The 15,685-nt window shown below is 47.9% G+C and overlaps 1 protein-coding gene across 4 annotated transcripts in view; it reads left to right on the top strand.

Annotated features, from left to right (window-relative positions):
• Nucleotides 1-12,882, top strand: part of ITPR1 (inositol 1,4,5-trisphosphate receptor type 1) — a 179,545-nt gene extending 166,663 nt beyond the window's left edge. For all 4 annotated transcript variants that reach the window (XM_065687507.1, XM_065687506.1, XM_065687505.1 and 1 more), the window contains 2 exons: nt 6,527-6,688; nt 11,472-12,882. In XM_065687507.1, the coding sequence (XP_065543579.1) occupies nt 6,527-6,688; nt 11,472-11,558 (249 nt within the window). In that variant the 3' untranslated portion in view covers nt 11,559-12,882. The remainder of the gene's footprint in view (nt 1-6,526; nt 6,689-11,471) is intronic.
• Nucleotides 12,883-15,685: the final 2,803 nt, after the last annotated feature.

The raw sequence follows: 15,685 nt of genomic DNA, 5'->3' as shown, positions 1-15,685 counted from the left end.
AGGGGCTTGATGATTCCAGCATTGGCAAAAGATGTGTATACAGCTGAAATTGTAGTCTGAGAAATTATTAGAAACTTACTTACATGGTATGTAATTTGTGCCTGGAAATCCTATACTTTGAGGCAAAATCAAATCAGAAAGGTTGTCATACCCATGCTTAGGAAGCCAATGCTAAGATGCAGAAGAGAGTGGTCCTTATAAGTAACTGGTATGTAGCTGCTGGGTTATAGATGAGGACAGTGGGGTTTGAGGTCTCCCAGTCACACTGATGCTGTGCACCAGCTGGGAAAGGAGGACTGAGGAGGTCAGGATCTGAACTGGAGCTGATGGTGCTTAATTTGGTGGTATCTTCCCAACAAGCTGCATCTTGAGATACCTTACCAGAGTTAGCCAATATAATTACAGGGTTAAACAATAAATAATAGCAGAGGCAGAGAAGAGCCAAGAGGTGTGTTTGGCAGAAGGCCCTTGGCTGCTGGAAATACTGTGTCATAGGCACGGGTACCAAGCTTTGCATTCAGATAGCAAAGCAACTCGTTCCAGCCTTGAAATCGGCGTTACAGTGCAAACCAGAAGCTGCACAGGGGGAAATGGTTGGTCAACCTCATCTTCCCCACGCAGTGGTAGCGTGCTCTGTCCTCTGGATGTATGCAAGCTGTCACGCCCTGCAGCATGCTGTGGAAAAAAGCCCTCCTGTTGCTGGCATTCACCTTAAGTGGCCAAGACCTTGTTTTTCCCTGATAAACCACCTGGGCAGGCATCTGTGCTGGGAATACTGGGCTAGCATGCCCACTGACAAGCCAAAGGTTTCACTCTGGCAGAAAAAGGGCCTGGGTGGATGAAAACAAGCAAAGGCTTCAGCCCAATTCTGTGTAATGGTTTGTTTGCATAACGTGTTGGGATTTGGGTGGATCCCAAAGCAGTTTGCAGGGTGGGTGCCGTGTCCTTATCCCGGGGCACGCACTGTGTGCGCTGGGGAGAGAAGGGGAAGTTTTCCAACTGGAAGCCATGGAGGGTGACGCGCCGAGGAGAATGAACCGCTCAGTCTGTAGCGCTGGCCAGGGCAGAAAGCCCCATGGGGCCATCTGTGTGTGCCGAGGAGGTGGCCTGCGGCTGGGGCGAGGCAGCCGTACCCTGAGTCATTGCTGCCGCTTCCTCCGGTACCCGGAGCCCATGGTGACCCCGTGCCGCAGAGTTCTCTGCAGGCTGCCCGGCCGTGCCGGATGCGTTGTGCAAGAGTAGGTGGGTGACTGCAGCCATCACCACCAGCAGCTGTTAGCTCAGCCTTTGCATGCTTAATTGTTTTGTCCTGCCCAACTGATCCTGGTACAACAGGTCCTGTTTAAAATGTAGATGCAAACAGCCACAAGTGGGTTGCTGCGGAGAGGTGGCACTGTCCTTCCTGTAGGAGTAAGGAGACTGCCTTCAGGGGTTCCCACCAGGGCCATCCACCTCAGTCTCACTAAGCTGGGTGATGCTTGGTGAGGTAAACACAGCACTCGGCTCAAGTGAGTCATCTGCAGCAGAGCTGTCACGGGGACATATGGGAGGGTCATTTTATGTAGGGGCATGGCCATCTTCCACCTTTGGGAACAGTGTCTGTCTTCCAAGTTCCCGTCTCTGCACCAGTGTCAAAGACACTTAAGTGTTTAATCTGTGGCAACTGAAAAAGGAGGTTTTTATACCATTAACCTTCTATCTTCAGCCTGTTGTTTAAAGACAGTGCACTTGAAGATTTGGAAATAATGTAGAGAGGGGAGTGCTGTTTTTTATGGGGAGGGCACAAGTGCAGCTTGGTGTGGAAGAAGTGATGCTGAGCCCTTTGCAGAATAGAGAGGGAACCGGACGTGGGGCTTTTTCCAGGAAGCACAAGAAAGAACCAAGAGGAGTTTAATCTCGCCACAAACACACAAAAATGAGTTTTCACAACGCTTCACAAAGCTGTTTATTAGCTGTATGGGTATGATTTTTAACAATACATGACAGAAACTGAAATTTGCTGCCGCATTCCCCTACTAAGTGATGGCTGCTGGGCAGCCTTCCAGCGTCAGGCTATGGGGATTTATTCTGACGAGCATTGAATTAGCCCTTCAGCACCCCATAAATATTAGGCTCAGGGGTAGCTGAGTAAATGGAGACCCAGAAGAGGAGCGTGGTGGCTTCTCCGGGGTGGCTGGAGGTGAGGATGAGCCTCCGGTCCCTGCTGTTAGCAGCTGTCTCCTGCCCGAGGAGCGGAGCTAATGCATCTCTTGGCACGGCTCGCACTGAGGTTGCCTCAGAAACCTTTCTTAGAATAAACTCTTTGGCAGAAGCAGGGAGGAGCAGGCGCTTCTCAGAATGAATTGCATCTGCATCATGCAGCGCCGCTTCCTCGTTTTCAAATTTCCAATTGTGGACGGTCAGCATCGCCCCCATGTCTGAGATTTAATGATATTTGCTTTACAACAGGGACTTTTACAACTTTACCTAGAAAAAGAGCTAACCCGAAACCCAGCACTTGCGGTTAGCCAGCTTCCGTCAGTGGCTTTACTCACTTCGTCTGTTGAAGCAGAGGAAGCTGCTACTGTGACGGGAAGAGGGAGCTGACTGCACACCAGGATCCCGGTGCCTCCGCTTGCAGGAGCACCACAGCAGACAGTGCATAACTGCATTGGTATGCGAGGTGCCAGCAGCTGGGGAGGGCAGAGGGTGCAGGATGAAGGACAAGCAGGGAAAGGGATCAAGGGGGAGCTTTCCCTTCACAGTTCACTCAGCGCTTCTAGAGCACTACCCAGACCCCCAGTGAAGGATATAAGGCTGCATCTTTAAAGGCACCCTGGTGTTCAGCTAAAGTTCAGCAGAAACTAGATCATCAAGATATAAATCTTTTATTGAACCTTGAATAGAAGCTCTCTGCAGAGGCAGCACTGCTGGCAGGCGTGGGGCCAGGAGCCGGGCTGGCTGCCGCACACTGGCCCAGCGGGCTTGTCAGCGACTGACCTTTCTGCATTCCTGCTTATTTCCCTTCTCACTAGCTCCGCTTGCAGCATCCTTATTTATTTACAAGAAAACATCCCCACAGCATCCCCCGCTATGGCCGAGGATGGGCAATTGGGGAGAAGTCTGCATTTACACAGGGTGGTCACATCCAGGCTCTCAAACTTCTCTCTGCAGTGATTGGGGTGGTGGTGGTGGTGGTGTAGGAACAGGCTGAAGGTTTCCCATGCAGAGCCAGAGCTGAGGGGTTGTGAAATAGTGCATGTGCAGAGGAGGAAGAGGTGTGCCCCTGCGTGCTGGCAGCATCCCTGCTGTCCTCTGCAGGGAGCTCCCACAGCCACTGTAGGTCAGCAAGCACTGGTGCCTGTTTTACCTGCATCAATGCAGTTTTACCTGTCTGTCTGTCCCCATGGCTCCTCACCTGAAGGTGATTGCCCAGGCTGTTTGGGTGGACATCCCCTTCTTGCTGGGTGGCAGCTTTCATGTGAACCTCAGGCTCGAGTTGTGCCAAAAAAGCTACAGGAAACCTGAATGGGAGCACAGGTTTCATGTAGGTCTATGAAACCTGCATTAGGTCCAGCCTAATGACCTGGGGTGGTAAAGTGATGTAGTCCTTCCCTAAACTTGTCTGCACAGAGTGGATCAGGACTCAGCTAGAGGTATTGCCAGTACCTGGCTCAAAAGTGAGCCCTGTCCTCACTGGAGAAGAGAGGACTGCCCAGAAGGCCATGAGTCTTATCTCCTTTGGTTACTGTTCTCCTTCCTCAGCTTGCAGAGTTCACACGGAGTGTTTTGGGGGTTATTCTTTCAGCATTGCTATGAGAACCAGAGAAGTGCTTTGTTGTTTTTTCAAGTGAAAGCCCAGATTTCCCATACTCGAGTGACTTCAAGAACTGGGGCTTTCAGAAAACCCGTTAGTATGAAACTTCTGAGGAGCCTGCAGCTGTCAGTGCTGTAGTGCTTTCTGGTTTGATTTCACCATCCGAGACTGCCCGTCACCTTCCCTGCCCGTAACGATCAAGTTGCAGCCCCTGCAGCAGCTACGACATTTGCTTATATCGTAATGTTAAAAAATGTTTGGGGTATGTGTTAATAAAATGTTCCAGGTAGGGAAGGCTTGGTGTTTTTCCAGGTCTTCCTCTGCTTGTATCCTGCATCCTTCATAAGGATGGGCCTGGCAGCTTGGAAAGCTCAGTTCTTTGGGAGCAAGTAAAATAACAGTATTTCTACAGCAAGGAAGGAGTGGGCAGGGGGTGGGCAGGAGCTTCAGGGCTCTTGTGCCTGCCTAGTAAACTTACATGGACCAGAGGGTCCAGGCAAACCTGCCAATATAAACTGCAGTTTAGTCTAATCTGCCTTGTCCTTGGCCTGGAGGAGAGCAGGGAAGGGAATAGCAGTTGGTTTAGTTTGTTTTCCCTGGGTGCGGAGGGGAAATACTTTGGGGAGGAGGTGCTGGACCTGAGCACAAGTGAAGAGCCTGCCCCCTTTTCCCTAATGAAGATTTTACTATGCCTGGAAGAACGCAGGGAAATGTTGCCTGTTACTGTTATTAAATCTTAATTACAGGCCTGTCATTTCCTAAAGTCCAAAATATTTTGGCACTTGTCTTGATAAAGGCATATTTTTTGGTACATATATTTTTTTTTCTTTTATTAGCAGAAACCATCTGCCCTGTAAATAGAGATCAGGAGAAAAAAGCTTTCCTGGCAGTTTTGCATCATGTGGGAATCCTGTGGTGCGCTGCATGGGAAAGGGCCTGCTTTCTGCCTTTTAATCTCAGCAATAGTAAACTCAAAGCAGATCAGAAGCAACTCATTTAAGATGATGAGTCTTGGCATCTCATCTGAATTACAGAAAGGACGTGACTGTAGCTCTGTAGAGGTGACCAACCCTGATTTAAGCAGGATGGATGCTCCTGGGAATGAGTGAGCATGGAAGGGAAGCAGAGAGATGGGGAGCGGGTTCAAGTTAAGAGATTTCATCAAGAAATGGCAAAAAGCCAGAGTTTGCAGTGCTGTAACAATAAGCCATAGGTTTGTGCAAGAGCTCAGCGAAGGGCCCGGCCAGGGCAAACTTTGGTCACTGTTAATCAGTGATGCTGATCCGTCTTTGGTTTGGGATACTGTTAATCCAGTAGCCCATTACCATTTCATCTGGTTTGTTTAAAATACTACCAGCTGTTGCAGTGTCACCTATGAGAGTGCACGCATCCTTATCTCATCCAGCGTTTGTTTGACTTCCATTTCAGAATCTCCAGTGTGGGAGGAGAACCAGACTTCATAGGAAACCAATTCAGTGTTGAAATTTAAGGTGTTAAGATGCAGTGTGCACCCCTCCTCCTCTTTTGTGGCTTTCTATTCTGTTCCTGCTTTTATTTTTAATATCACTGGCATGTACATGAGTGTACGTATGAGCCTCTGTGTACATACTGATAAAACTGAGCACGTGTCCACTGAAGTTCCTGACTGCAACTTAAACGCAGAATACAAGAGAATTTCTGTGCCTGAATGAAAGCTATTATAAGCAGTTCATTGTAACCTAATCTTTCCCGTATTTAGCCTGATCCAGCAACTTGGAATATGATTTTTTTTATTCTTTTTTTCTTTAAAAAGGAAGTATTTCAGCTATGGAAGTATTTCCAGGTAGAATGTTCTTCTTTCTTTCATTAGCAAGAACAGCCAAAGTTTGCTTGACCAAAAAAAGCAAACCAGTTTTATCAGCAGAAAATCATAGAATCACAGAATAGTTAGGGTTGGAAAGGACCTTAAGATCATCTAGTTCCAACCCCCCTGCCATGGGCAGGGACACCTCGCACTAAACCACGTCACCCAAGGCTCTGTCCAACCTGGCCTTGAACGCTGCCAGGGATGGAGCATTCACAGCTTCCCTGGGCAACCCATTCCAGTGCCTCACCACCCTCACAGTAAAGAACTTCTTCCTTATATCCAGTCTAAACTTCCCCTGTTTAAGTTTTAACCCGTTACCCCTTGTCCTGTCACTACAGTCCCTGATGAAGAGTCCCTCCCCAGCATCCCTATAGGCCCCCTTCAGGTACTGGAAGGCTGCTATGAGGTCTCCACGCAGCCTTCTCTTCTCCAGGCTGAACAGCCCCAACTTCCTCAGCCTGTCTTCATACGGGAGGTGCTCCAGCCCAATCTTCAACAAACACAAATTAAAAGACTGTAAGATGGCAGCAGATTGCTAGCACTGGAAAATGCATGTCCAGACATGAAAGCTGGGCTGGTCTAATGTCCGGTGTTCATGTATTACACTCAAGTATCTGAAGAAGAAATGGCTGGGGAGAGTGAGTTGCTGGAAAGGAAAAGCCAGCAATAAGCAGCCGTAATTTTCAGTAGTTACATCTGAAGTGCCTCATTGCCTCTAGCAGGCAATTTTGCAAACTTTCCAGTAAGATGCAAATGAAAATAACTGCAGAGCTTGTGTGTGAGGGATGTCCCCGGGTGGCATTGAAGAGCTGTCTGCACTCAGCTGCTCGGGTGCAGGTTTTCCTTTTGCAAATCCTAATTGTGAACTCGTGTCTGATTCTCAGGAGAGAAACCTGGACTGGTTCCCCCGGATGAGGGCCATGTCGCTTGTGAGCAGCGACTCGGAAGGGGAGCAGAATGAGTTGAGGAACTTGCAGGAGAAGTTGGAGTCCACCATGAAGCTTGTGACCAATCTCTCTGGCCAGCTGTCGGAGCTTAAAGATCAGGTAAGGCAGAGCTGGCTGCAGACGTGTGGCCGTGCACTGCTATGGGCAGGACAAAGGTCCTGCAAGCCTCCGCTATGAACTGGTGTTCTACAGTACCATGGCTTCTGCAAAGCCATGAAGAGCTTCTCTAAAGTAGCTTATGTTTAGGAAAGACGTGAACAAACAAAATGCCCTTCCAAAGCCCTGTATTGCAGCTGATCTGCCTGCAGTGTGAACCGAAGTGGTGTAGTCCAGAGTAGCTGCTACAAAAAGGGAAAACTTGCATTACAAAAATGAAAGCTGTAGTTAACTTAAATCAGTCCTCGCTGGTTCAGGGAGCCTTTGTGTCTGTAGTGGTGGTGGTGGTGGTGATGATGTCGTGACAAGTTTTAACCCTAAGACCTGTAAGTCAGAGGTTGCGATATTGACAGAAGCACTGAGTTACTGCACGGACCTCAAAACCCACTGAGAAACTGGAGAACCACTCGAGTGGTTAGCTCGCGCTGGTCTCCGCGCTACCACTGTGCTGCTAATGCAGATACAGTTTGGCTGCTGTCACACTTAAGACTGCAGCACAGACAGATGTACCCACAGAGATATTTTGCCTTGCAGCATGTATTGCTGCTACTTAATACATGAATGCTGTATTTTATTGGTGCGGTACTTTCTCTGCCCCACGAGTTAGAGGACTCATGTTAACTTTTGGGTTGTTTGGGGCTCATGGGGATTGTTCCCGGCCCAAACCCAGCAATAGCTTTGTGAAAGCCACAAAGGCAGCAGGGCTTTATTTCATTGTTGTCTGTACAGATTACAGCCTAACTGGAGGTAAAAGGGAAAATGCTGTTGCCTGCCCTGGCAGGAACTGTCTGTGGCGGCAAAGTGACTAGCTGCTTATCTTTATGGATTAATAACCTGAGCCAGATGGTTCAATTAGTTTAGTTTATATAGATATTGGCACTGGATAAAATTAATTGCTGACTTGCACACGATGGTATCCTGGGGCAGTCGATAGAAGTGCCCAGGGCAGAAATGGCCAACAGATTTGGTTCGTTATCTGTTCAGATGTGATCTGCCGACTGTAGCACAGTTGGCACAGCTCTCTCCAGTACTAATCGGATTCCTGCTTCCCACCTCTGCTCTGGGTAGGCTGGGTTTCTCTGTAAGCCAGTTATCTTCATGGAGACATGAGTCTCTGGAAGCTAATATTGACTGAGATCCTGGCTCCCTGCCTTCCGATCATGCTCTGTATTTCTGATGGAGCTGGGCCCAATGCCCCATGGAGCACAAAGAAGGGATTAACATGTAGGACTTGGAGCAGAAAACCTTGATGCTTTTTACTGTAATTAGTTTTCAGACAGTGTGCCATGGACCCCCTTGCTCTAGTTGGTTTTGAGGACAGAAGATAGAGGCAGTTGCTCTTTTGTCTGTGCTTTAATACTTGCTGGGTAGTGGGTTTGCTATTTTGCCTGGAAACAATTATCCTGAAGCATGTGTCTTGCATCTTCTTGTTGAAGGGTCTGACTCAAAGTGGTCTGCAGACACCAGAAGTCTTTCCATCAGCCACAGCCAGCTCTGGATCAGAGAGTGTATCTTTCTGCAGCTTGCAGCTCTTGGCTGACCAAGCGCTAAAACCCCTTCTCACTCTTTGTGAAAATAAGAATGAAGGACCTAGCTTTTAGAGAACTATTTGGCTGTAAAAGCAAAAGAGGAAACCAGCTTCATTAATGTTGTGATAGCTTTTAGGAATTCCCCTAAGTACCATTGCAGAGAGCCCTGCTAAAGTTGCAGGATGCTCCGATTATGTGACAAAACCAGTACATCCCCCTCCCGATCAAGAACTGTCTCCAGGAAAAGGAACTAACTCAGGGAACTTTTATTTGTATTTATTTTATTGTAATTAAATAAAGGGAAAAACCTCTTATTCATTTGCTTTTCAAGCTCGTTAGGCTTCTGGAGACTCTAATTGTTAGAAACCGAAATCCAGCATGCCTGCTTTCACAAAGTAGTGCACCAAGAGCCATTAAAATCTTGATCACTTCAATTCTGTGCAAAAAGATTACAGCATAATTGTCTGCAACAGCAGGGGATTAGATGTAATCATCCAGAAGCCCTTTCCAGGGCCATCCTTCGATGTCAGTAAGCTTGAGGCACTTCTAATAGATGCTGGCTCCATGCTCAGGACAGTCCCCTCGCACTGGGCGGACCCTGGCCTCCGTTGCCATTGAAGTGACTCAGTGCTGGAGCTGCTGCTCAGGTTGGCTTCACTGGAGGGGCTGGCGTGTCCGTGTGTGCGTGCACAGTCAAGTATCCTGCTCGTGCACTTGGCACATGCCCTGCTCCTGTTCCTGCTCTTAACTCCAACTCACCCATAACCTTTGGAACAAGGCAGCATGTGTCTGTGCTGTTGTATGGTTATCAGAGAGTCCAGCTTGACTCAGATGAACTTCAAGCCCCTTGGTTTCATTTTTTAATCCCGTCAGCATTATTCCTATAACTGACAGCTCCCCTGCACTGTGTTGTGTGTAGCTTTTATTGCCTTTTAGGCCCAGGTGTACAGTCGCTGCAGCCACAAAGCTTTTCAAGAGGTTCACTCTCTAGGTAAATGTGATAAAGTTTTCCCATCTTGCAGCCCAGTGCCCTCTAGACAAGCATTAAGCATCTTGCAGGATTAATAACGTTCTTCATCAACACTGCAATTGAATTTCGCTGTCTGCTTTGTGCTCGGTTGCTTTATTCTTCCCTTTTTTAAGGAGGTTTGTCTTTTACATCAAGGTGCACCATCCCTTTATCTACACAGCATGAAAATATGTATTATTTTCATTGCTCCTTTTTTCTTCCCATTTTTATTTCACGTGGCCCCTGAGTCAGTTGATCGGCTGTGTGAAATCATGGCTCTTGGTTTGCTCAGTAAAGCTAATTGGTGTCAACGGGCATTTTTTAAATGAAGTCCTCATTGCCTCTTTGTATTTCCAACTTGTGCGTTAGCTCAGAAGCCGTTAAAAAAGGTCCCAGTTGGTTCAGCAGGGAAGTAGCTTCTGTGTGTGTCTGACACTAGAGAGCAGTGGAAAGACCCCTCTCCTCCTGCTCCCATCTGCCTGTGAAGGGTTACGAGCCCTTTGTGAAAACAGACTTCCAGAAGTGTGGTACAGGGGACTGGGAGGTGGGACCTGTCCTTGGGGGCTGCCGTCATCTTCCTGGAAAGGTAAAAGAACAGTTCTGCCTCCCCTTGGGTCAGGCGATGAGCAAGGCGCTGGGCTGCACTCGAGTTTAATTATGGTTTCAAGAGGAATTACTGTATTTCAGTCCTTTCCCTGGTGGTTAAATGAATGTAATTATATACAGCAGGCCTGAGTGAAAGCAGTGATGTGTGCAGGGCTGCTCGGCCCAGGAGCCCTTGGGAGTTGCTCGGAACTGCATGGTTTGACCAGTTCCTTTCCCTACAGTGAACTCCAGGCCCCAAGGCCAGCCGCTGGCTGCCCAACATGCTGGGGTCTGCTGCTCCAGAGATGGAAAGACTTCTCACTGACACTGAAACCAAATGCATCCAAGTGCATGTTACAAATGAGCTGAATGTGTGAGCACGCTACCCCGTCCTCCTCGAGTTTCTACCATAAGCAATTATATCAGCTGACATTTGCCATTAAATATCCAAAAGCTGAAAAAATGAGATTGCTGATGTAGATGTTGCAGGAAAAGCCTTGCAGGAAGCTTAGTTAATTTTCATAGAGAAAAATACTCTAAATCCTATCTTATGCCTGAATGAAAAATTACTTTAGTGGGAAGTCAGCCAGGATTTCTGGTGCACGGACATGCTGCTGGAGTCACCAGGATGTGAGCACAGCCCCTTGTGCACACTGTGAATCACTTGCAGTGGTGTGGTTGTACATTTGTTCATTGCTTTGAGGGTGTGAGGGCTCTCTCTAGAGCCCGGGTCCCCACGGAGCAGTGTTGGGCTGCCCTCGCCCCAGTGGTGCAGGGGCAAGGCGCTGTCCTGGCATCCTCCTTGGCATGGCTGCTGCAGGCCAGCCCACATGCCAGCATCTCTGAAGCTGAGGAGCCGTGGGGAACGGGTGCAGTGATCCAGCTGTTTGCTGCTGGAGACTGCCCACGCTGGAGTCGTTCCTTACGTGGCGTGTCAGCTTACGCAAGTTGTCAGAAGCCTCCCAAGGGTTGAAAAACCTCAGAGTGGAGAACTGGATTGTGGCCGGTTTTCACTATCAGTAATAACAAATGATCTGGTTTTAGGTCACGACTGCACTAATCAGGAGAAACGTTATTTTATCTGATGGGAAGCGCTGCCAGAGATAGAGCTCTGTGGCAGTGAGGTGGTTAACCTCCCGACTCTGCCTTGCGTTTTGGCTCCTGGCAGATGGGAAGGGATGCTGGCTCGCTCCTGGTGAGAGCGGGAGCGCACGAGTCTATTCCAGCAAAGGCAAGGGTATTCCCAGCCTCACTTGAGGGTTCGCCCCTTTTTTCCGCTCTCTGCGTCTCGTCTGCCTCATACGTTGGACCGGTTACAAAGAATTCCTAACGGGGGAGGCTTCACAAGCTGCTTTCTGCACTAATTCCCGCTGGCTGCCTGCTGTCCAGAGACGTTTTCTTGCTATACAGTAGCCAGCCACCCCAGGAAGTTGATGGGCATCCCCGATGAGTGCACGAGACTGCACCGCGGTTGCCTCTTCCACAGCGGACAGAGGGCTGTTAGTTGTAGAAAGTGGGTTTCAGAGTGAACCCAGAGCACAGGAGGCCCTGGGTGAGCACAGGAAGTGTCTAGGCCTAATGAGCAAACTCTTTGGTTTTCCAGATGACGGAGCAGAGGAAGCAGAAGCAGCGCATCGGTCTCCTCGGCCACCCCCCGCCCATGAATGTGAACCTGCAGCAACCGGCATAAGTCAGAAAGGCCACTTTACCCCTTCTCGCAACAGCACGAGTAATGCTAACCCAGAGCTCAGACCCGACCACTGAGGCTGCTTCTGTGTACGTTCAGTTCATCTTGTAAATAACCTGGTTTTATACTATATGTATATGACTGCTACTATATAAAGTCTGGGGCATACGTATTGTAATTAGAACTGTTGGCACAGGACGGAGGTTAAACTTTGTGCCAAAACTATCAAAATTGCCTTTTTCTTGGAAGGACTTACAGAGAGCACCTGAATTGCACTTGAAAAGAATATTTGACTATGTGACATGTATTTTGTATTTAAAAAAAAACTATAGAATAGCTAGTATTTATGTTTTTATACAATTGTGCAATATGAATTATGCAATCACAATATATTTGTAACTCCTGAATGTCCTAAAGGGAGTGCACATCTTTGAATCTGGTGTGTTAGTACAATGTAATAAATGGTATAAAATTACAGGTGTAAATGGGGCTGCTGCAAAATTGTGTAACTGGTGATTTTTCATACCCTCGGACATTTTTGTACCATGTGTGTAAATATCTTGCAATGCCATATTTGTTGCCTCTTCCTCCCAGAGATAACTCTGGGAATCTGTGAGCTGTTCGATTGGTATCAATTAAAGCAAAACGTTACTTTGAAGCTTCCAAAGGAGGAAAGCAGGAGGTATTTTTCAAGTGACTTCTTCAAAATACTGAGGCTAGAAGAGCTCAGATACCTGTTTTTTTTAAATGCTAAGATTTCTTAAAGGGAACTTTTTATGCAAAAAGAAGTTTGGGATGAGGATGCACTACTGGTGAGTCGGTGCAGTCTCCTATGGGCATTTTGTGCTATGACACCTAAAACCTATCACGAGGCTGGCCAGGCTTTGCATTCTCAGTGTGTAGGATCCTTTCCCTTTATTTTTTCATTAGAGACCTATGTGCCTGCTAAAGCTTTAGCAAACAGGCATTGCACCGACTGAAACACAACCTATCCCGTTAGGATTGTAGCTGAGCACTGACGTGTGTAATGCTTGTGAGAGAGCCACTGGTTTGAGGTTGGTCTGTCCCACTCCTTCCTCTCTCTCTCTCCCTCCATTCAGTCACTTTCTTTGGTTTCTGATTCTAGAGAGTATGAAAGGAAACTTGTTTTGGGTTTTTTTCTCCAGTCTGTTGCATAGTTTTATACATGGACCTCATTTTACAAAAGCTGACTTCTCTGCAATACTGTCTACAAAAAAATAAAAAGGAAAAAAAAAGCTACAAACAGAGCTATGAAAATTTGTAAATGCATAAATATAGGTATTTAAATAAATGATGCAAAATACGGTCAGAGGCTGCTGGTGGTTTGTCTCCCCCTCCACGGTGCCGTGTGGTTGTGTTTGCTGTCACGAAAGCAGAGTTGCCTGGGCCTGGCAGGTAAGGATGGTCAAAAGAGCAGGAGGGGCAGGGGTTGGGTTTTTAGTACCAGAGCCAGTCCCTACTCCTCCAGCAGCAAGAGGCAGTGGTGTCCAGCAACTTCGCTTGTGATCACTCCATTTTGGATACTTCGTACTTATGTTTTAGGCTTCATATCCCCAGACTGGAGTATGTGAGAGTTAAAAATACCACTCCAGCTCCAAGTACCGTGTGCACAGGAGTGCTGCTGCTGTGTATTTGATTAAGATGTAGCAGGAACTACCTGGTACAATTAATCATCTTTAATCTGGGAAGTGCACACAACTGTCTGAAAAGGGTGCGTCTCCCTGCCACAAGTCATCACAAAACGTCAATGCGAGTGCATCTAAGAGGGGTGGGAGGGAGGGAGAGCAGCCTGGCCAGCAGCCTTCGAGCCAGAAGTTTATTGATGGGATTGTGACTTCTTAATTGCATGTAATTTCTCTACATATCCTGGTAAATCTGTCTTCCTCCCCTCCACAGCCACTGGCTCCCAGCAAGGTGTATGCAGAGGGAGCATGATGGATGCGACTGCCATCGGGTTGTGCAATGAAGGAGCAGGATTTCATTTTCTCTGAGCAGCAGAGGCATGTATCTGACTCACTCCTTCCCTTCGTGCCATCCTGGGATAAGCAGACACACACACATTTGTCAGGCTTCCCGGAGCCTCGGCGAGTCAGGTGAGAGGGAGGAGGCTGCAGCGCAGTCTGAGAGGGCACCTGTATGAATGTGCAGCGTTGCTTCACCTTTACCTTAAAAAGGCAGAAGTCTCTGGTGCTTCAAAAGGCACACACCCCGGTGTGCGCAGTGATCCGTGCGAGTCAGCTGTGTAGAACCTGGTGTGTTCGCATGTGGTGGTTCCTTCCCTGCAGATGTGGGGACATGCAAAAAGCGATAGTTCCTTTTTGTGCCCCTCTGCTACAGCTGCAGACCGGCATCTGAGGCAAAGCACAGCCACAGCCCTGACTGCAGACATGGACTGTGACGTGGGGCAGGTTGGGTTGGCTTGTGGGGCTTTATCGTGTGGTGATGTGGAGGGTTTGTATGGTCCTGCTTCTTCCCCTACACAAGCAGAGTCTGTATCAGTTCCTGGTCAGCAGAGGAAGCCTTCTCCTGTCTTCCTGCCCTCCACCCGCAAACAGGTCGATAATTTCTGCAGAGGTTCATTATTGCAATGAAATTTCATGCAGAAGCACCCCACGCTTCCACTTTTTTTCTTCTTGCATTATTTGGTCAAGACTTTTGGAATTTTCTTTCTGGATTGAATCATTCTGGATGCGTTGCACCCCTCTGCCTGCCACGGCCAAGGAGGCTGGCAGCATTTTGACTCTGCAGCTTCTGAGGCTAAATGCCTATGTAAGGGCTTTCCCATTCTGGATTGAGATCTGGTGTCTCATGGCAGCTTGTCACTGATCTCAAGGAAAAGCTGGGCGAGGGATATGTTTAAGCACCACATTTTGGGTGGGTTTTTCTCCACGAAAGCTGAATCTCTCTTGAAATCACAAAAGCTCTATTCACAATCTGTGGAAAAAAAAAACCACCCCAAAACCTGAGATGAGAATTCGTAGTGATACCTTTAGCTTCCTTAAGCCAGGACCTGGGAGGCTGAGCATCACCTCGGAGAGATGCTGTAAGAGAAGGTAAATGGCTCTCCCTGCCCACCTCTGCAGAGAGGTTTTGCAGCAGTATTTCTTGGGAACATCAGAAATTAACTGACCATGGGGAAACCTTTGGAAGCACTGAGCTTGGTGTGTGTTGTTTATTGGGTGGAATAGCTATGAATACCAAAATATAACTTCAAGGAACAAAATTAGCACTTGCAGACCCCAATAAGAATGAATTGGGCGAAAGAGCAGACTTTGCTCTCAATGCAGAGCCCGCATGTGGGGTGGCCAGGAGGAATCAGCTCCTCCCAGAGCCGGTGACCTGGTGATGGGTGGAGAGCAAGGGGAGCTGGTTAGGCAGAAGCCCTTGGAGAATGTCCAGGAGTGACAGCGTGCCACCAGAAAGCGCCGATGCAGCAGGAGAAGGTGGCTCGTTCCTGGTATACGGCAGTGTCAATATGTACAGAACGTGCCTGCTGTGCTCCAGCTGGTGCCCCTAGAGCCCTTCTGGAGGGATTCTGGTTTGGTGCCACCTTCAATAAGAAACAGTGTAGGCATGCCAGAGGGGGAAAGCATGAAGGATTTCTTGATTGGGGAATAGGTGAATTGTGAGGAACTGGGACTGGGTAGCCTGGAAAACAGAAGGAAGGGAAAAACATGTGCTATCAGGCAATGTTTGCTGAGGACTTAAGAAGGAACTGCTCAGCTGAGCTCAGGAGATTTAGGCCCTACACAGTGCAGAGCTTATGGGCTCTAAAAGCACTTCCCTGATGTCCAGTAAAATTAATGATTTGGTGACACTGACAGATGGCAGTTAGTGTAAGGATTAGATCGAAACTGGGGAGTTCCCATTTGTCTTGCGTGCACCTGAGATTTTCCTTGGCATCAGATTCCTTTAAGCAGGATTGCTGTGTGCTAAAGTTTGGGAAGACAATTACTTTGCCTTTTAAATAAGGACTTTCATTTGGAGGTGAAAACGAAAGTGACCTTCCGAAGAGGAAGGAACAAAAAGAATCTACCAATCTTGCTAATAATGGGAAGTCCTAGAGGGGAAGAATCCCCGTGTATTCTTCAATTTGCATGAATGGCTGA

The sequence above is a fragment of the Lathamus discolor genome, chromosome 7, assembly GCF_037157495.1.
Source record: "Lathamus discolor isolate bLatDis1 chromosome 7, bLatDis1.hap1, whole genome shotgun sequence".
Taxonomy (NCBI): domain Eukaryota; kingdom Metazoa; phylum Chordata; class Aves; order Psittaciformes; family Psittacidae; genus Lathamus; species Lathamus discolor.
Note: the sequence above shows the minus strand (reverse complement) of the source record. Positions and strands in the feature narration are given on the sequence as shown.